General features: G+C 53.1%; 1 protein-coding gene and 1 pseudogene across 3 annotated transcripts; both read right to left on the minus strand.

Moving 5' to 3' along the window:
• Positions 1-1,247: 1,247 nt before the first annotated feature.
• On the minus strand, positions 1,248-2,509 carry LOC307048318 (large ribosomal subunit protein uL4-like; annotated as a pseudogene). Its single transcript has one exon. The product of its transcript is annotated as a large ribosomal subunit protein uL4-like (transcript).
• Positions 2,510-16,180: 13,671 nt separating this feature from the next.
• EDN2 (endothelin 2) lies at positions 16,181-21,511 on the minus strand (the record flags this gene model as incomplete). Of its 2 annotated transcripts, XM_079697369.1 has the most annotated exons (5): positions 16,181-16,274; positions 18,168-18,266; positions 19,220-19,342; positions 20,935-21,097; positions 21,448-21,511. In XM_079697369.1, the coding sequence occupies 5 exons, from the start codon at positions 21,509-21,511 to the stop codon at positions 16,181-16,183; spliced, it is 543 nt and encodes a 180-aa protein (XP_079553495.1). The 2 variants fall into 2 exon arrangements, with proteins under 2 accessions (XP_079553495.1, XP_079553496.1); XM_079697370.1 differs by lacking the exon at positions 18,168-18,266.
• Between the last annotated feature and the right edge of the window lie 234 nt (positions 21,512-21,745).

The following is a 21,745-nucleotide window of genomic DNA, read 5'->3' on the forward strand; positions in this document are numbered from 1 at the left end:
TCTTTCCCCCTTTTCAAAGAAGCTCTCCGGTGACGTTTGTTTTTTTACTCATCCTGGCTAGGGTTAGCTTGTGGGCTTACCAAAACTGTGGCTGAGACAAGTGTGCAGTGTGGGAAAAAGAAGTGGATGGAAGTAGATAAAATAATGGGCAGGCCACGTGCAGACTAAAACGTGTCAGATTCTGACTTAAAGCCTGCCACCAGATGCAGCTGTACAATTGAAGTACATCAACTCACTTGCTACTATAATGCCTGCCACCAGATGCAGCTTAATTGTCACTTGCCACTCACTGATAGGGTTTTGATATGAGTCTGCAAGCAATTGATTTATTATGGACTCTGTGCAGTCAAACCTCTCTGCTAATGATACTCTGTATTTGCAGCCACTCCCCAGCGCTAGCATCAGCGCCTCAGCTCCACCTCAGATCATGAGGCATTAGATTCTCATAAGGAGCACGCAGCCTAGATCCCTCACATGCACAGTTCACAGTAAGGTTCACGCCCCTTTGAGAATCTAATGCTGCCGCTGATCTGCCAGGAGGCAGAGCTCAGGCAGTAATGTGAGCGATGGGGAGTGGCTGTAAATACAGATGAAGCTTCGCTTGCTCACCTGCCACTCACCTCCTGCTGTGAGGCCTGGTTCCTAACAGGCCACGGACTGGTACCAGTCCATGGCCCGGGGGTTGGGGATCCCTGCTCTAAGGCTGTGAGTCTGTTTCCGTTTTGTAAATAAGTTCATCTGTATCATTGTTTTAGATTCCGCATATAAGTGATATCATATATTTGTCTTTCTCTTTGTGACTTACTTCATTTAGTATGAGACTATTATAAATAGTGCTGCTATGAACATTTTAAAAATTATTATTTTATTTATTTTTGCCTGCATTGGGTCTTCCTTGCTGCACCTGGGCTTTCTCTAGTTGCGATGTGCGAACTTCTCATTGTGGTGGCTTCTCTTGTTGCAGAGCATGGGCTTTAGGCGTGAGAGCTTCAGTAGTTGTGGCTCGTGGGCTCTAGAGCTCAGGCTCAGTAGTTGTGGCGCACGGGCTTAGTTGCTCCGCGGCATGTGGGATCATCCCGGACCAGGGATTGAACCCATGTCCCCTGCATTGGCAGGCAGATTCTTAACCACTGCGCCACCAGAGCAGTCTGAACTTTTTTTTTTTTCCACTGTCTCTTTCATCAGGTCTTTATTCAAAATTAGCTGTCCAAAGTGATTTGACCTTTACGAAATAAACACATTTAAGTTTATGCAGCAGCCCTCTTTTCTTCTGTGGTGGGGTTTCTTTTCTGCGGGCTTCTTTTCAGCTGTTGGTTTCTTGGTCACTGCTGCCTTTTTTCCCACCAAACGCTTCTTCTGCTTCTTAATGCCAACAGCCTTCTTTCCCTCCACAGGCTTCTTGCCTGGAATATCCTTCTCACCTGATTTGTCTTCTAGTGCTGCTGCAGCCCTATCCATCTGGATTTTGTGGTTCTTGGCCTGGAGAAGAACGGTGTTCCGGCTCATGGTCTTTGCATATGGGTTTAGCTTCAACATGATTCTCAGGTTTTTCAGTGGATTCTTCCTCAGGACTCTGAGATGAATCTTCTTGCATGGTGCTCAGAGGGCTCTTTGAATCTCTGGGCTTTTCAAAATTCTGCTAAGGTCTGTACTGAGCATCTTGTGCATGGGGAGGTTATATCAATAGTTAGTCTGGAGGGAGGCAGCTTTACGCCAGGTGCCATACAGCTCATCTAACTTGCGGAAAGCACTTTCAGTCCAAATTCAGGAACGTCCCACATACGCACCAGGGGCAAGTTTCAAAACGTTCAGTTTGCTTATATTAAGTAGAGTAATTCCAGGGATGTTTCTGAAGGCCTTGATGATACCACTGTCCTCATTACAGATGATGCAGTGTCTCCTGCTCTGGATACGGCAACGGTTTCTCATTTTGCTTTTGCCAGCTCTCATTGGCTGAGAGGCATAGACCTTTTTCACATCATTCCAGGCCTTAAGTTTCTTCAGAAGCAAAACAGCCTCCTTGGTCTTCTCATAGCCTTCAACTTTATCTTCAGCTACCAAAGGAAGTTCAGAACTTCCTCTATATGATGACCTCTAGACATGACCAGCGCTGGTAAGGCCGAGGCAGCCAGTGCACAGGGGATGGCATATCGCTTCTGCATTGTATTCACTCTGTGGTGCCAACGTCGCCAGGTCTTGGTTGGTCTTGGCAGCCTCCAAGACACATGTTTCCAAAACCATCCTGGCCAGAACGGTGAGTCCTGCCACCTCGAACCCTGGGAATTTGAGCCACAGCTCTGCCAGTACCCCAAGACTCGGCACTGGTTTGATGACCTGCTAATTCACTGATAGCATAGAGTTGTCTGTTGTTTTTGCACAAGTTGGCGTGAACAAAGTTTACAATATCTGGTTGAATGGGAGTCTTGAACACAGCAGGCAAAGTGACATTTTTGTCAGATGGCTCCCCCTTTTTGGAGTACACTGATATCAGTGGACAAGCACACGCCATGGCGGGGAGAGGAGAAGACCACGCGCCTCGCAACCCGGTGGCTCCCATAGGAAAAGCTGAACATTCTAGTATACATTTTCTGATGAACATATCTAGGCATTTCTTTGGGGGTATATACCCAGAAGTGGAATTCCCACTCCATTGCTTGCTTTGATTTCATTTTTCATCTTCTGCTGTCCTGAACCTTACTGAGGATAACCAAGGAGGCCTCTGGTTTCCTTTTCTGGATGAAGTCAGTGGCCCTCAGTTTCCCTCTGTGGCTGGGTCATGCCTGCCTCGCCCAGGTGCTGTGAGGCTTTAAGAGCGTCTCAGGGGAGTAGGATAAGGTCATGGACCTTTGACCTCCTGGCTCAGTTCCCAGCATTCCTGAGGCCAAAGGTATTCATCTCAGAGGAATGCCGATACTGAAGACCCAGCCCTGGCTGCCCCATGGGCCAGGTGCAGGAACCAGGCAGTGGGTGAGCCTCGGGTCAGGACTGGGCCAAGCAGGGGAAGGCTGGAATGGACAGGGCACAGCCCAGGCCTCAGGGGTCCCTGGGCAGGGGGCAGGCAGGTCCTGGACCACTGTGGACCCACGTGAGCAGGGGCTGGCCTCCTTAGCACCTGCTTCCTCTTCTCTGGGTCTCTACTGCATCAACTGGGGATCAGAGTTACTTCCTCACTAGACTGAGGACTAAAGGAGATTGAAGATGCTTACCTGGGTCAGTGGGCATTGTCAACCCATTTCACAGCCAACGAAGCTGAAGCTCAGAGAGGCTGAGGGGCTTTTCTGAGTCACCAAAGATTTGAGCCCAAGTCTGTCTGGCACTAAAGCCTGTGCTCTTTCCACTGCCTGCCTGGGAGTTGACATGGTGTGGTTTGAGGGGTGTAAGGAAGGCCAATCCCCAAAGTCAAGCTATGTCTTCTCCAATGCTTGAATTTCCACCATTAGAATTTAACTCCTCTGCATTAAGTAATACCCTCTTCTGAAAGGCTTAGGGGTGTAAGATATGCCACATCTAATGTTTTGTGTGCAAATGATTTCCTGGCAGAATCAGAGAACAGGAACCCTCTGAGGTGTGCTGGGGTGCCTTCATTCACTTCCTCAGCCCCACCAGGGCCCTGTGCCATTTCATGAATGGGAAACTGAGGCCCAGAGAGGCACTGAGTTGCTCAGATCCCTGTCTAGGACTTTCCCCAGGCAGCCTCCCTGCTCTGCCAGGACCCAGACCAGAGGGGCTGAGCAGGAGAGGGTCAGCCGGGGTCCCTGGGGTTTTCTAGCCGGGATCTGCCCTGGGGCCTGCAAGGACATATGTGTCCCAGGCCCAGTTCTGCAGAAGGGAGGGAGGTACGGGTGTGGTCTTGGTGACTAAGATAAGCCCTGCTCCCATCAGCTGCTGCACTCACACCCTGCTGCCCTCTTTACCCTGGTGCACCTGCAGCCCTGCACCCCGACCTGACACTGTGCACAGCGCTAGAGCTGCAGCCGGGCTGGCCTCCCGCCTGCCGGGGCTCCTCCCATGGCCCCAGACTTGTGCTGAGGTGCTTCTGGCCCTGCATGTGTCTCAGGGCCTCTGAGGCAGAGACCCCTTTGCAGTGAGGTCCTCTTGGCTTCCCAGGGACTCATAGGCCCCATGGCTGCTGCCCCTCTGTCTTGGGTTGGGGCCCTCGGAGAAGACCTGAACTAGGATTCGAGGGCATGGATTTATTTTCAAGGTGATTCCAGGAAGCTATAAAGGACGTGGAAGACCGGAAGGGCAGCCAACACAGGCCAGTTAATGAGCAGCAGGTGGAAAGCAGGGCTCAGCCCCACTGGGGACCTCCAGGAGACGGCGTGGAACCAGCCTCAGGGTCACCCCACCCATGGCATGAGGAAGCTGGGGTATCTATCCACCACCCCTATCCTTTATGATCAAGGGCTGCTCCTGAGGGCATTTTCCAAAGCCCCTGGGATAGAGCCACAGACTCCTGCTAAGTGCTGGGAATGTGGGCAGGGCTTGAGAAGGGGAGATGGAACATGAGGGGAGAGCCTGGTGAAGGTGCTGAGTTAGGAGGGCTCGAGTCCCAGCTCTGCTGCTGATTCATCTTCTCTGAGGGTCAGTTTCTGCATCCATAAAATGGGAATAAAAATACTGCTTACCTCCCAGGTGTGTGGTGGGGATCAAGTGCATGGGTGATGACGGCACCTGGTGGAGATTGGTAAATGATGCTTTTCCTTCAGTCCTCCAGACCAAGGGTCAGGCTGACTCATCCAGTCTTAGGGCACCCAACCACCTGCCGTGTTTACCAAACATTGCTCCTCCCAGAGCCCTCCTCCCTCCCCTACCCTTATCTTCAGTTTCTAAAATCAAATCGTGCCTGATATCTAAGCCGTGCCAGGCTGGGGTGGGCTCTAGGGACCCAGGAATGCCTGAGCCTTCCTTACCCTGGGAATTCACAGTCCAGCTGAGATGACAAATGTGTGGCTGGGTGGTGGCACGGGCGTGGGTTTGGACAGGCGGGTAGCAGTTCGTGGGTCAGGCCTGGGGCAAGGAGGCAGTTCAGGCTGAGAGAGAAGCGGAGGAGCTGGGGTGGGGGGATAGAAATTGTTCTGAGGGGAGGAAGGAGGTGGGCAGATATTGGAGCTCATATTTTTTTTTTTTATAATTATGCAAACATTAAAGCTTGTTTTTTTTTTTAATTTTATTTATTTTATTTATTGCTGTGTTGGCTCTTCGTTTCTGTGCGAGGGCTTTCTCTAGTTGCGGCAAGTGGGGGCCACTCCTCATCGCGGTGCGCGGGCCTCTCACTATCACGGCCTCTCGTTGCGGAGCACAGGCTCCAGACGCGCAGGCTCAGTAATTGTGGCTCACGGGGCTAGTTGCTCCGCGGCATGTGGGATCTTCCCAGACCAGGGCTCGAACCCGTGTCCCTTGCATTAGCAGGCAGACTCTCAACCACTGCACCGCCAGGGAAGCCCTGGAGCTCATATTCTGAGGTTCCTTGAGAAACCCCAAGTAGGTATGATTATCCCTGAGTTACACGGAGGCTGAGAAGGGACCTGCCTTGCCTGGTTGCAGTCAGAGTAGGGGATGGTCTGACACCCTCACTCCCCCACTCCCACTCAAGTCAGAGTTGGGGGCATCTGGGCCCAGGACAGTATCGCCCTTGGTGGGGGTGGGGATGGAGGTCAGGGCTGGGCAGCCTTGGAAACGGAGGCAGGGGTTCTCTGCTCCCCCTCCCTCTCCTGCCTTTCTGAGCCCTGCGTGTACTTATCCACCACTGCCATCCCAGACTGGGGTGGAATATCCTTCACTTTCATGCTTCTTGTTCAGATTCCATATGCATTTTGCATCTATGATATATCCATGTTTGTACTTAAACTCAGTAAGGTTTCTAACGACTTACTAATTACTAAAATAATCAATCTGCCCGTAATGAAAGCAGTGACACTGTCCCTCTGTTGGTTCCTCAGTGTGTGCAGAGGAGAGAGGTCCAGGCCACGTGGGATGGGCCCTGGAGGAGATGTCATGGTTTGCAGACCCTGAGGTGGCACCTCCTGGGGTGCAAATGCACACTTGTGTGTATCTGCCTCAGCAGAGAGACACACTGCAATAGTGCCATACACAGCTGTGCCCACACGCACACTGAAGCACCTCTAGATCCACACACGTGGATGCACTCCATCGACACTTACGGACACTCTATGCATGTGTTTTGACACATGCTCAGACACAAATACACACACTAGCTTGTATGCTTGTGTCACTGGTGCGCCCACACACCTGTAATCCCTAATCATGGACTTGCATGCACATCCTGCAGGTACGCCTGCACTCTCACGCATGCACACGGATGTAGGCACATGTATGCACACACATCTAGGCAGCCACAACCAGGCGAAGACTTACACTCTCAGGGACACTCAGGCACACCTACTTGTATGTGTCGACGTGCACACAGGTGGATTGTGTATGGACACCCATCACACAAGACACAAACCTGAATGCCTGGACACCAGCAGAAGGATCCCCAGTTGGCACACAAGAATGCATTTCACACGTTGGTGTGCCCTGCGTGCGTGTGCTCGCACTTGGTCTCACGTTAGCCAGGTGGGACTCCAGTGTGCCAAGCTCACCACGCAGCATCAAAGTTGTAGGGAGGGAGCCTCCCCTTCCCTGCCCTGAGTCTGCCAACTCCCAGCAGGAGCCATCCTTCCCCCTGGGCAGTGACTCATGCGCGTGGCAAGTGTGGAGTCTCCAGAGGGAGCAGATTCAACATCTACCCTGTGAGAGGGATTTCCCCGGCCTGGCAGCTGGGAGCTTGGAGCCCAGAAAGGACAGTGACCTGCCTGGGTCTACACAGCAAGACCTGGGCAGAGGCAAGACCAGGATCCAGTCTTTTCTAAAAGGCTAGTTTGGATTGCAGGCTGAGGGGGAAGCAGGACTCCCCAGGATCCCCCTCTTCAAAACATCTGCAGGTTCAGGTGCCCACAGTCCCCCACCACATGTGCTTTGCCATGACAATGCTGTCCCCAGGAGCACCCTACTCAAAGGCGCATCTATTTGGGAAGGGTGGAGTCAGCTGAGGAAGAAGACTGACCAGCCCCTCCTCCATCCTTAGCTCCCTTCAGGGCCAAACCACTGGGCAGGACTGAGAGGCTGGGGGCTCACGCCAGCCTCAGAGGGACAGGCCTGCAGCCAAACAGGATCCTGGAGAGCAGCGCTGGATGACCCTAGAGGGGTCCTCTGCACCAGGGGTTAGGGTGGGACATGGAGCGCCTCCAGGCCCCTCACCCTCCCCAATCTGGGTGGCATCAGGCGTATCTCTTTTGCATATCAGATTCCTTGTGAAGAAGTGGTTTCGCTATCAGAGCAGCAAACAATAAGAGATGGATAAAACCCTGTGCTGGAAGGCTTGTGAGGAAAGGGCACTTGCACCTAGTGGGGACAAGATTGCAAATTAGAACCTCATTCTTGGCAGAATATTTAAAATGTGCTTTTCTTTGGCCCAGCAATTCCATGTCTAAAAATCGGTTCTTTGAGGACAAAGATGTATAAACAAGGTGTTTACAGCAGCGTGTTTATGAAAATGATGAATGGAGGCCTTCCAAAAGCCGTCAGCCGGTGATGGTCAAGTGACAACAGCCTGTCCATGCCAGGAACCATGTGGAGCTGTTAAAACTAAGATGGGGGTGGATCTCTGCCTACTGGTCTAGAAAGTGAGAGGCCTTTGGAGTGAGAAAAGAAGGTCTCAGAATAGGGAGACTCATGTCACCATTTCTTATTTTATTTTATTAATTAATTAATTAATTTTTTGTGGTACGCAGGCCTCTCACTGCTGTGGTCTCTCTCATTGCGGAGCACAGGCTCCAGATGCGCAGGCTCAGCAGCCATGGCTCACCGGCCCAGCCACTCCGCGGCATGTGGGATCTTCCCGCGGCATGTGGGATCTTCCCGGACCGGGGTACGAACCCGTGTCCCCTGCATCGCCAGGCGGACTCTCAACCACTGCGCCACCAGAGAAGCCCACCATATATTATTTTAAACACCTCTAAAACATTAGAAAACATATGCCTGAATCCATAGGAAGAGTCTACTTACCCCACTCTCAGAGTAACTGCCTTGGAGAGGGAGGTCAGGAGGAAACTTTTTATTTTAGAAGCTCCCATATTCTTTTCAGTTTTTTAAAGCCACAAGTTCTTGTGTATGTATTGTCCTAACTTTGTAATTTAAAAAAAAGAGAAAGTATTAAGATTTCTTATCTCATTATTTAGTAGATGGAGGCCAGAGGAGGCAGCGACCCATCCACATGACCTCAACTGCAGCTCTGACCTTGACCTCACCCAAGGATCCTACTTCAGCTGCCCAGTGGCAGGGCCTTGGGGCCAGGAGAGGAGCCATGGCTGCGTAGGTGGGGATGGGTGGAGAGATGGGCTCTGGGGTACAGGCCAAAGATGTGCTGCAGAGGGAGAAGCTCCCCCCAGCTGTGGAGAGATGTCCCCTGGGAGAACTACCTGTGTGCCGAGATAGCAATCCTTTAACACTGGGTGTCCTGACACCCCTGTTCTAGCTTGGGGCTCTGCCTGGCAGACCCTGGCTCTGCCACCTTCAGAAATGCTGCTGAGAAAAGCCACCCTTCCCTAAGTGCCCTATGGGTGTCACCTCTGGTGCAGTTGCTTGCTGTGGGTGCTGACCTACACTCTCTTACTTTGAGGAGACAGTGAAGCTTAGTGGTTAAGGCCATGGTCTCTGTAGCCAGACTTCTGGGGCAAAGCCCACCACTGCTGCTCACTAGCTAAGTGACCTGGTGTGGGTTACTTAACCTCTCTGGACCTCAATCTTGTTGTCTATATTATGATAACACAGCATCTCCCCAGATGGTCGCTGAGGGCTAAAATAACATGCTTAAACCAAAAAAGTGGAAACAACGCAGACAAATGGATTAACAAAATGTGGCCTGTCTCTACAAGGGAATATTATTCAGTCATGGAAAGGCATGAAATACCGACACATGCTCCAACATAGATGAACCTTGAAAACATTATGCTAAGTGAAAGAAGCCAGACACAAAAGGCCACTTATTGTATGATTCCATTGATATAAAATATCCAGAAGAGGCAAATCCATAGCGATAGAAAGTAGATTCCTAATTTATAGGGACCAGGGAAGTGGAATATGGGGAGTCACTGCTAAAGGGTGAGGTATTCTTTTTGGGGTGATGGAGATGTTCTGGAATTAGATAGTGGTGATGGTTGTATAACTGTGAATATATAAAAAAACCCCACTGAATTGTACACTTTAAACAGTGAATTTTATGGGGTGTGAATTAAGTCCCAATAAAAAATATGCAACAAAAAAGAATTAGGAATGAATATAAAATTTATGTATAAATGTAGCACACAGTGTTTATTGGATTGGTGGGAAATGGGACAAACTTAAATATACACCTACAGAGTAACAAATACATATGGTACAGCCTTATGGTGACATGTTATATAGCCATGAATAAAATCTTGTTTTGGAAAATTTTTTAAAATTAAATAAAGTACTTCGGACAATGCCTGACACAAGAAGTACCCATAGTGTGTGAGCTGTTATTAATGAACTCCAGGACAAGCCTATAAGGTTGGTCCTCTTAGCTCCATACAGCGGATGAGAAACAAGCTCACAGAAGGGATGGGATGTGGCTACACTGCTCTCCTTCTGGTCTGCTGTCGGGGAAGGGCAGAGTCTTGGCTTCAGGCCAGTCTGGGTGCCCATCTTGTCCTGGGTCTGCCACTTTCTAGCTGAAAGGCCCTGGTCCAGCCCATCTCTGCACCACTCTGAGTCTCTCATGGCCATGGTGTACCCTCAACCCCCAGCCCATGGAGGGGGGATAGGGTCGCTAGGAGGAGTCTTTGAGAACATGCCGCCCAGCCGGCGGTGCTCTTACCATGTCACTGGGACCAAATGGGTGGAGACTCCAGGAGACAGGATCGCTTCCTCCAGCCCTGCCTGCCTGGAGTAATGAATCACAGGTCCCTGAGGGTGACCTATGGGCCAGGAGAGGAAGAGCCCCATAAGAAACCTCAGGAGAAGGCAATCCAAGCAGAGGACAGGGGCGTGGCCTTTCTCCCTGCAGGTACTTACCCCATTCACTATCCCAGGGCCTTTTTTTAATCCACTGTCCTTGGGAAAGGCATCCCACCTCCCTGGGCCTTGATTTCCCCTGCTGAGCCAGCCCAGCATGGTGGTTATGACAACATGGTCTTGGGGCCCAGACTCCCTAGGTCCAAATTCCAGCTTCCCTCCTTGTTCTTTCTTTCTTTAGTTTTTTTTTTTTTTTTTGCGGTATGCACACCTCTCACTGTTGTGGCCTCTCCCGCTGCGGAGCACAGGCTCCGGAAGCGCAGGCTCAGCGGCCATGGCTCACGGGCCCAGCCGCTCCGCGGCATGTGGGATCCTCCCGGACCGGGGCACGACCCCATGTCCCCTGCATCGGCAGGCGGACTCTCAACCACTGTGCCACCAGGGAAGCCCCTGCTTGTGCTTTCTGATTGCAGGATCCTGGTCCGGGAAATTCACCCGTCTGAGCCTCAGTTTCCTTATCTACAAAATGCAGATCATAACGGTACCCACCTCACTGGTCCTTGTAATGATTAGATGAGAAGTGAGTACAACAGGCTTCGCACAGGGCCTGGCACACTTTAAGCCCTCAAGCCCTGTTGCTATTACTGTTACTATTATTGCATTATTTACTGTGAAGGGGCTGGAGGACACGTGTGTGCCTGGAGGCAAGGGGCTGGCCCCCTGGGCCCCTGTCTCTGGGCCTCCCAGCCTGCTGTCCCCGCACACAGTGATAGACGGGCTGGGCCCGTGGCGTCCTGGCAGGCCTGTCCTGGCAGCTGCTCCCACAAGGCGAGGCCCTCTGAGCTTTGGAGAATTAATTAGGCCACATTCCTCTTCCAGAGTTCCTGGCGGGCCCACACATGGCCCCCTTCCGAGCTGCTGAGGGCTCTTGGCTCAGGTCCCTGGCAGGCAGAGGAGAGGCCCACACTCTGCTCTCCCCTGCGAGGGGCTGGGAGGGCCCCTTTGAGCTGGAAGCACTGGCTGGGGAGGTGGGAAGGACCAAGGGTAAGCCAGCCGCCCAAGGCCAGCTCCTGTCCTGGCTGTCTCTCCCCTGATTAGCCACCTTCGCTGGCTCCCCATCACTCAAGTTCGAATTCCTGGCACTGGATGCTGTTCCCAGCCTGGCCCTTGCTGATCAGGCTGGCTGCCTCCGTTCGGATTCTTCCATGCTCCAGCCTTTTCCCTCATCCCAGCATGTGCAAACCCTATTCCTTCTCCAAACCCTCCCCTCCCCTCCCCGCCCCCCCTGCCGGAAGGGCAGCCCATAACTTACCTACTTCCTGTCCCTTCACTTTGCCCTTGTCTGTCTTCCCTGCCAGCCTGTGAGACGTCAAGGGCAGCAAGTGTGGTTTGATCCAAAGGCATGTTTCAGGCATGGTAATATTCTCCAGGGAGAAATTGTCTGAGGCTGTGGCAAGGTTGGGGGCAGGTGGTGGTGACAGCTGCTGTGGATTTCCCTGCTTGTAGCCCCTCCCCCTGCCAGGCGCTCAGGAGGGCCCTGCCCATCTCCAGCCTTCCCCATGCACCCTCCTTGTTTTGCTCCCTGAGAGGGGCTGAGAATAGCTCCCTTCCCCACAGAGTCTTCACCTCTGCTGTTCCTTCCACCTGGAACACTCTTATCCACCCTCCTCCTTCACTTGACCGATCCCCTCGATCTTGGCCTAGACATCACCTCCTTCAGGAAGCCTCCCGGGCTCCCCCACCAGGGGCTCCATCACACTGTGGATCTACCCTCTTAGAGCAGCAGGACAGCATACAAGCTGAGAGCCTGAGATTTAAATCCCAGCTCAGCCACGTATTAGCTGTGAGATTTGGGTGAGTTACTTAACCTTTCAGTTATCTCTTCTCTAAAATGGGAATAATAATGATAGAACCTGCTGCGTAATGTTGCTGCGAGGAACCAAGGGATTCACGTGCAGTGAGCACTTAATGAGCACTCAGTAAATGTTCGCTGTCACTTCTATCTTCATATTAACAGGGCTTTCTTGAAGGGCTCTTCTCTTGGCCTGTGAGGGCAGGGGCTGTGTCTGTCTTGTTCACGAGTCTCTGAACGGTGATTGTTCATAATTGTTGAATGTATGGATAGCCACATTCCAATGATTCATTGCTCTGATAGGCAGATGACTTTTCTCAACCTAAAACCCTGAGATTCAGAGAGTGAGAAAGCAAGAATGAAACTAATTCCTTGGGGTTCTTGGCTGGCGGAGGGGGTGGAGGGAGAGGCAGCCCAGGGCAGGAAAGGGCTGGTTTGTAGCCGAGATATGTATCAGGCCACATAGCCCTGGACATGGGACCAGACTCCCCTCTGCCTCTGCTTCCACGTGTGCATGTGACCCGCATAAATCTGGGTCACCCTGTGCCCCCTTCTGGCCTATCTCTGCCTGGTGTTCCAATCAAAAGGAACACAAACTTGGCTCAGAAAGCCTTGACAAAACCTGTGAGAGCTGATGGAAAAGGCAGAAAAAGGCAGGAAAAGGGGGAGATTTTGTCCCACAAAATCCAGACAAACTTTCTAAAATGTTGACGACTTTCTTCCCAGGGTTCAATTTGACTTGACAGCTGCTCTTCGTAAATTTTCCTCTGCTTCTTCCAAACTCTATCCCACCTTCCCCCACACTTCTGGGGCCCCGGCTACTTGGAATGTGGTCTAGAAGCAGGCTCAGACTTTGAGTATCCACAACCCTTGACCCTGCAAACTTCTCATCTCGGGAGAGAGGTATGGCTGGCGGAGGGCTAGAGCAGGACACTCTTTAGTGCAGGGCCCAAGCCAGTGGCCCCCGTTTCCTGATAATCAGGATCCAGGGGATTATGTTATCTTCTTGCCTTTACCTGCTTCCTGGGCCTCCTCTCCTCCCTTTAATCTTCTCTGTCACTTAATCACTTGGGTCGCTGATCTCTGAACTCTGGCCAGGGCAGTGAATGCCTAATTCCCTGGGCCTCTGACACACCCTCAACCTACGTTGCTCTGCCTGGCCTCTGTCGCACCTGCCATCCTGGGGTTGCCCCACACAGCTGCCTAGCCTGGCCTTTGGCTGTTGCTTTGAGATTTCCAAGGGGGCAGGGTCATTTTGAATGGGATGCTGCGCCTGTGGGGAGTGAGATTCCCCTGGCGTCAGGCTCAGTGAGATTTGAGAGGTGTGCTGGGATCCTGGGCTGCAGTAGGAAGTAAGTGACTAGGCCAGCTCCATCACACCAACCCTCACCACCCAGAATGGACCCCTAAGGGCCAGCAGTGAACTTGCTTCTCTGTCTTCTGTCTCCTCATTTGCTCTTGCCCTGTGTGGCCCTCTGGTGGCATTTTTCCAAAGCCGGGCTCTGACCAGGTCCCCGGTACTGGCAGACCTTTCATGGGTCCCCAGGGCCCATGAAAGAAGATCCAGCCTGCTTACTTTGGCCTCCAGGGTGTTCTGGCTTCATGTCCTGCTGCTATCTCCCCCGACCATGTTCTGGCCACATGGGGTCCTCCATGGGGAATGCCATTGTCACTCCCACTGCCAAACTTTTACCCTTCCTGTCTCCTGTGTCTGGGGCTCCCTCTTCATTTTCTTTCTATTGATTTGAGTCTCACTCTTCTTTGAGGCCATGGCAGTAGCATCTTAGTCCTGAGTCTTTCTCTGACCACGCCTCTGCACCCCAACCAGCCCCAATCTCCCTTCCCATCAGGTCTTGCAGCTCTGTGGCTGTCCCACGCGTTACATCACCACCACTGATGGCCTGACAAGCAGATCCTGCCTCTTCTCAGGCCCACGGCTGAGCCCAGCACCATAACTTATCCATTTAGGGTTCACACCAGCTCTACAAGGTGGAGACTATTGTTTTCTGTTCTATAGATTAAAAAACTGAGGCTCAGAGAGAGAAAGATTTGTTCAATGTCATATGACAGTGGTGATCCATGAATTCAATCAACAAATATTTTTTCAATACGTACATACGTACATGTGTACTATAGACTCTGGGTTCAAATCCTGATGCTGCCACTTACTTGCTGTGTGACATTAGGCAAGTCAATCGCCTTCTCTATGCATTAGTTTCCTCATCTGTAAAATGGGGATAATAAAGGTACCTATGTCATAGGATTGTGGCAAGGATGAAGTGAGTTCATCTGGGTAAAGTGCCAGGATACAGTAGGAGTTTAATATGTGTCAACATGTTATTCTCCCATGAGGGGGTCGGGGCTGGCTTCATGGACAAGACAGGCTTACAGTAGTGTGTAAAGAATTATTTTTCAATAGCTGGCCCAGGCCACAGCCTGCCATTCCCAGCAGAGGCCGGCCAGGGGAAAAGGGAACAGCTTGCTTGCAGGGGGATTTGGCAGTAATGGAGGCTATGGGTCTAGGCAGCTGCCAGCAGGGGTGGCCCTGGCTTCTGGCCATCCCTGGGACTCAGGTGTGCAGCTTCTTGGGCCTTGGCATGATTGGCCAACCCAGTCCTAGAGCCCTGGGCTTCTTAAGTCAGAGCAGTGTTGAATGACCCCAGCAGAGTCTGTCCCAGGCCCAGGGTGAGGGACAAGGGCCACGCTGTGACTCCATCACAACACCCATCACCGGCCAGTAGGGCTGCACACAGCCTTGGAATCCCTCCGACCCCGGCCCTCACTGGAGAGATTTGCTCCAGACCTCAGAGGTGGCCCCTGGCAGGACAGGGCAACTAGAGCAGAAGTGGGTCCTGGCACCCTCATAGTCTTGACTCCTTTCAAATATGCTTTTGGGAAAGGTCTGGCCATCGCTTACTGGCCTGATGGAAACATAGGTCTTGGAACCCTGGATGTCAAAGTTGCAAATGGCTGATTAAAAAGAATGAAATAATACCACTTGTAGTAACATGGACGGACCTGGAGATTATCACACTAAGTGAAGTAAGTCAGAGAAAGACAAATATCATATCATATCACTTATATGTGGAATCTAAAAGTAATGATACAAGTGAACTTATTTACAAAACAGAAGTAGATTCACAGTCTTAGAAAATAAACTTATGATTACCAAAGGGGAAAGGTGGGGGGAAGGGATAAATTGGGAGTTTGGGATTGACATATACACACCACTATATTTAAAATAGATAACCAACAAGGACCTACTGTATAGCACAGGGAACTCTGCTCAATATTCTGTAATAACCTAAATGGGAAAAGAATTTGAAAAGACTAGATACATGTATATGTATAACTGAATCACTTTGCTGTACACCTGAAACTAGCATAATATTGTTAATCAACTATACCCCAATATAGAATAAACTTAAAAAAAAACTGCAAATGGCTGTCTGGGCACATGATAGACAAAAGTCCAGAGAGGGTGGGTTAGCAACCAGAGATGCCCAGCCAGGGCACAGGGGCGTGGAACTCAGGGCTTCAGCCACCTGTCCCAGGCTCTTTTCTTCCCCTTCCTGTGTTCCCTTCACTTCCAAGCAACCCCTTGCTGAGAGATGCCTCCCACCCCCTCCTCAGCTAAGACAAAATACTAGAGTACCCTTTCATTGTTTATTACAAACACAAGTTCACAGGTAAATAATTGAGAGTCTAAAAAAATACATTAAAATAAATAATCGGAATTTTCAAAGTTCTCAGAGCAAATAAGTTATATACAGACAGGTGAAGCAGACCAGGCCCTTCTCATCAGGAGTGTCCCCAGGTATGAGGGTACAAGGACTCTGAGTGGGGGGAGAGCTGGAGGGGACAGACGGGGCCCAACTGGGACTTAAGTCCTGGATAGACCCATCCAGCCTCTACAGCTGGCTTAGGTGTGAACGTCCATCACTGCACATCATTCCTGGTTTGCAGCCACTAGACAGGACACCCCTTGGAATGTGGCCTCCAGGTTAGCGCACTCCCCACGCTGCTCCTTTCAGCAGGGCTGTCGGGCCAGAGCCAGCATGGGGGGCCAGGCTGCAGCCTGGGGCTGATGGCTTTCCTGGGCAGTGTGAGGGCATAGAGCTGCCTTGAGGGAGGCCTCCTCCACAGGGCGAGGAGGCCAGAGCTTGTGCCAACTCCAGCAGGTGGGTTTCCTGGCCCAGGAAACAGGCGGAGGGTCTCCCAGCCCTAGGATGCCCCTCTCCTCCCGGCTCCACACAGGCTTTCTTCCCAGAGTTCCTCCAGCTTCCAGAGCTATCTCTTCCTCCACCTGGAGTGTGTAGGCCTGGGATCCCTTGCTGCTTTCTGCTGTTGCCTAGCAAAGCGGATCTGGGCTGCAGAAATGTCCCTGGAATCGAGAGAGGTCAATTAAGCATCTCAGGAAATATAGATCATTTGAGAGTTCCCTGTGAGAGGCAGCGGCCATAGGGGACGGATCCCTTACTCACAGCCATGGGGTCAGCGGGTGGCCACAGCTGACCCTGAAAACAAGGTCTGAACATCAAGGAGAGGCCAGACCAGTCAGAAGCTGCTCTGCCCACAGGGAGCTTTGGCAAAACTGACGTTCAACATCAAGTGCCACCAGAGTGACTGGACCGCTAAGAGCAGCCCGGTGGATTCCCCCGACCGCCCTCCCACTTCCACACCTCTGTCCGTGCTGCTCCTTCCAGGCTGTTTACCTTCTGCTCACCCAAACTCCACCTCCTAAAATTCCCATTCCTCAAGGTCCAGCTCAAGGTGGTCCAACCCAGACAGGTATGGGTCCTAGCTGCCCTTTGAACTTGGCTGAGACACTGGTGGGGACTCTGGTGTCATCCAAGTGGCCTCATCCTGGCTCAAGGCATTCTAGACTGGGAGCTAGGAGGCTGGCTTTGGTTCCCAGCTATGGGAACTTGGACAAGGGTCTCAACCTCCCTGAGCCCCTTTCTTGGTCTGCAAAATAAAATCAGGCCTCAACTTGTGTGAGGCTGAGTGCAGGTTGGCAAAGCCAACTCTTTGCTAATGACGAAATGCCAAACACTTACAAAGTCCTATCTTGAATTTTTTCATCCTAAGACAGTTCCTAAGTATATGCTGGGTCCTACCTATCCCACCATCCTGCCTTTTCTCCTATGCTTCTGCCTCCCCACAGAAATGGGAGCTCCCGAGGGGCCAGGCTGCACCCCGGCACTGGCCAGCCCGGAGGAGCCCTCAGGGACAGAGGTGGGGATGGCAAAGGCCTGCAGAGCTCCCTCAGGCTGGGCCCTGTTTGAGTGTCTTCATGTGTGTCAACTTGTCTAACCTACAACAAGCCCATGAGGTGGATGCACTGCTGTCCCCGCCTCACAGACAGGAATCGGAAGCACAGAGAAGTTAAGTGATAAGACCAAGGTCACAAAGCTTGTTTGTGGTAGGGCTGGGGTTCAAGTCAGGAAGTTCTGGCTCAGAAGCTGCCCCTTTAGTCACTGTGCTGCATGGTTGCTGTGGGGTTTCTTTCTTTTTTTCTTTTTGGCTGCGTTGTGTCTTCATTGCTGCAGGCGGGCTTTCTCTAGTTGCGATGAGCAGGGGCTACTCTTCATTGCCGTGCACGGGCTTCTCATTGCGGTGGCTTCTCTTACTGTGGAGCACAGGCTATAGGCGCACGGGCTTCAGTAGTTGCAGCACCGGGCTCAGTAGTTGTGGCTCGTGGGCTCTAGCGCGCAGGCTCAGTAATTGTGGCGCACGGGCTTAGTTGCTCCGCGGCATGTGGGATCTTCCCTGACCAGGGCTCGAGCCCGTGTCCCCTGCATTGGCAGGCGGATTCTGTGCCACCACTGTGCCACCAGGGAAGCCTGGCTGTGGGGTTTCTGTTCTCAAGTCAGTTTGGTTTGGACAAACGTTCATGGGCACCTCCTGGGTGCCAAGCCTTGAGCTGAGCCATGCTGAGGCCGCCAGGGAGGCAATCCAGTCTGGGACACAGAGAGGGAGCAGGCCGGGTAGTTGGCCCCTCTGGACCCCAGCATGTGGGAGGTGCTTGATTCAGACACAGCCTGAATGAACACCTGTGGACCTTCCACAGTCACAAGCCCTCGAACCCTCTATAAAAGTCCACTTCCAGGTCTGGTGGTAACAAAGAGCATAGTAGTTAAGAGCACAGGCTCTGGAGTTGGCCAGAGGACAGCTTGCTGTGTGACCTTGGGCAAACACCTTCACCTCTCTGAGCTTCTATTGGGAAATGTGCAAGGCATACAGAGGATGCTCAATCAGTGCAGATGCCCCTCACCTCAGCTGCTGGAGGAGCTCTCCTGCTGTGGCCCATGTCTTGCCAGCCTGGAACACAGCTGCAGGGGACTCGCTGCCTGGGACTACCACAGCTTCAGTCCTAAACGAACAGCATTAAGGCCCAAGTGAGGGGCTGTCCAGGGCCCCAAGGCCACCTGGCTGCAAGCCTGGCCCAGCCGCCATCCCCCGTCCCGCCCTCAGGAGCAGATCCATTTCCACCCTGTGCACCTGGCATCCTTCCTTTCCCCAGTGGGGTGGGGACTGAGGAAAACTGAGTTACGGGGAATGTGTTCTTAGCCTCAGAAAGAGGCAGCTAGGTGGCCGGCCTTCCCAGAATCCAGCCACCTGCAGCTGAGCCGGGCCCTTGTGCAGGGGAAACTGAGGCAGGGGTGGAGCCACAGCTGGAGTCTCAGGGGAGGAGTTTCTCATAAACTGTCATGGGAACAGGAGGCTACGGATGGTGAAGTCAGTTTCTACTTTCCCAAATGCTCCAAGTGGAGGATGGAAGGAAGAAAGCCTCTCATCCCTTTTATAGATGGGAAAACTGAGGCCCAGAGGGTGCAGAGACTTGGCAAAGGCTCTCCCAGCAGCTCTGTGACACCTCTGGGATGGTGCCATGGCCTCCCAACTCCGAATGTTACTTCTCCACCGAGAAGGCTCCGAAGTTCCCTGAGCCTCAGGTCCGAACCCAGAAGCCCTTGTCAGTGGACAAGGCTGAAGGCCCAGCTCTCCATCTGACTAGCTGTGTGGCTTGACAGGACAAGTCCTGTCCCCTCTCTGGGCCTGAGCTGCCTCAGCTGTCACCTAGGGAGAATTCCCCCTGCCTGGGAGTAGGGACTTAATGCTCTCAGAAGCCCCCAGAGCTGGGCAGTGAGGGGGGTGGCACTCGGGGGTGACTGGTTCCCCACAAGAGGGTATGCTGCCCAACAACCCAGGGCAGCCTCCGGGTCCCTAGGAGTCTGCTCCTCTGCTGGTCCCCCAGACACCCTGCCCTCCAGGGCAGATCCAGACCAGCAGCCACCCCTGGGCCCTGCAGGCTGGGTGCCCACTTACCAGGGCCTTTGATGGCAGAAGGTGGCACAGGCGGGATCCCTGGCGCTGTAGCATTCACAGCGCCTTGGCAGAGAGCGGCGTTGGCGTCTTGGCGGGTTTCCCAGGCCGTAAGGAGCTGTCTGTCTGTGGGCGGGCAGCCAGCAAGGTAGTGGTGTAGGGTAGAGAGAGAGAGAGAGAGAGAAATCGAGAGAGGGGATTAGATAAACCAGGACCACTGGCAAGCTGAGACTGTCCACACTGCACACTGAGATGGCCACCCATGCCACCAGGGTGGCAGCAAAAGTAACCAGCTCCTGACCTCAAGAAGTCCCACCACAGGCTCTTCCTTAGGTGCCAGGTAGCCCAGGGCAAGACCCTTCCCCTCTCTGGGCCTTTGCTCCCCCTCAACTCCCCCGGTCCTGCTCAGTAGGACTCTCAACATGGGGAGGAGGGGGTGAAAGCTGTCCTTCCCGCCCCTCCCCGCCCGCCCGGACAGGAACGTTAGCTGATGCAAGCAGGCTGGTCCTCCTGTCCTCAGAGAAGACCCTCAGCTTGTCCTGGAGGAGGGGGGGAAATGCCATCTCACAGAAGTAAACACGCAGGCTCACAGCTAAGCTGCCCCCACCTCGTCACCACTTGCCTGGAAGGGTGACAAATGTTTCTTAGAGTCTGTTTTTCTGTTGTTGTTTTTTTAGAAGTTTTATTGGAGTATAGTTGCTTCACAATGTTGTGTTAGTTTCTTCTATACGGCAAAGTTGTTTCTTAGAATTTTGACTTAAAAATGGTGTGTGTATGTGTGTGTGTGTGTGTGTGTGTGTGTGATCAGCTGAGATCGAGTTCAGATTCAGTCTGGCCAAGGCAGGCCAGGGGCAGGGCAGGGGCCCTGTGGTCAGTTGGACCAGCACCTTGGGTGCCAGTGCTAATTTTAGACGATGTGCTTGGAGCTGTAAAGACTCCAGGTAGACCCAGCACCCAGGGACTGGCAGGGTTCCCGCCCTGAGCCAGTGTTTGGATGCGGATTAGCTCCACACACGCTTACGTGCCGGGCTTCTCTTGTCTTCTGTAATTTGGGGAAGGAAAAAAAAAACACAAACACAGAGAAACTTCAACTTGAAGTATGCAGTGGCCCGGAGGCAGTGCGGGTGCAGACAGAACAGACAGCCCTGGGCCCGCACCCTGGCTCTGCCAGGTGACACAGAGCAGGTTTCTCATCTGTCATTTGGCGACAACAGCAGTACCTGCCTCGTGGGGAGGATGGGGGGTGGAGGGCGGCTCATGAGATGATAATGTACAAGCAGTGCTTGGCGTAGGGACTGGTGCAGTCAAGACGTGGGTGCTGTCATTGATCGTATTATTCTTGGAACATTATGCAGAGGCTGCATGGCAGAGCCGCTGTGAGCTCTGGCATCCGCAGACCTAGGATGGAGCCTCCGCCTACCACTTACTCCTTCCTGTGTGATCTTGCGAGAAGCACCTAACCTCTCTGAGCCTCAGTACCCTGATCTGGAAAATGGAGCCAATACTTTCTTACCAGGCTATTGTGAGGATTCTCATGAGACAGCCCTCTATACTGCTCAGGCAGCCCCCACGTAGGAGTTGAAGCAATAGTGGATTGCTACTGATATTAGCCCAATACCCCCAGGGAGAGCTCTGTAGTGTGCCAGAGGTTCCCCGGCATGCCAGCACCCCTTACTCCTGCCCCCTGCAGCCCCACTTGGATCCCCACGGAAGCTCACCCGGGAGTGTTCACCCAGATGATGTCCAGGTGGCAAAAGTAGACGCACTCCTTGTCGAGCCAGGAGCTGCAGGAGCAACGGCGAGGCCGCAGGTGGGAGCCTCGGGCACGGGGCAAGGGCGCTGGCTGCTCTGGGGTGTGGGTGGCCGCGGCCTGGCTCTTGCCTGCATGCACAGGAGGGAGAGAAAGGTGGAGAGGTGGGTCAGGGCGCCTGGCACAGCTGCGATTGGGGACCCGCCGGGCTCCTCCTCTTGCATAATTGAGGAAGTAGGCATTCTCACTGCTCAGGAGCTCCAGGCCAACCCCGGGGAAGCCCAGCGGCTCTTGGGGGGAAAGGCTAGTGGCTGCCCTGGGACTGCATCACTTCTAATTGCACAGCCCCATGCAGCCACCATGCTGCGGGGCTCCTGCCCCTGTATGCCCTCAGCTGGCTTGGAGGGCACAGCAGCCCCAGGGGGAGACACAGACAAACAAACCCAGAGGCTGCTGCAGCAGCCGAGGCCAGGGGGCTCACCTTCGTGCAGGGCCACGAGCAGGGCTAGCGCGATGGAGCACCAGGCGGTGGGCATGGCGACCATGGTGGTGGCGGAGTGGGCAGGCTGGACCGGAGCAGGGAGCGCGCCTGTTGCCAGCGTCCTGCTGCCAAGCTGAGCTGATAGCTCATTGCCTCGGTGCCCTGGCTGCCACTTATAACACCAGGCACGGCCCCGCCCCTGCCCGTCCGCCCTGCCCCGCTGCACCGGTGGGCCGGGAGCCAGGGACAACGCCTCCTCCCAGGGCGCCTGGCCCGCCCCAGCCCCCGCGGTGTGGGG

Source organism: Hyperoodon ampullatus (genome assembly GCF_949752795.1).
Source record: "Hyperoodon ampullatus genome assembly, chromosome: 2".
NCBI classification, from domain to species: domain Eukaryota; kingdom Metazoa; phylum Chordata; class Mammalia; order Artiodactyla; family Ziphiidae; genus Hyperoodon; species Hyperoodon ampullatus.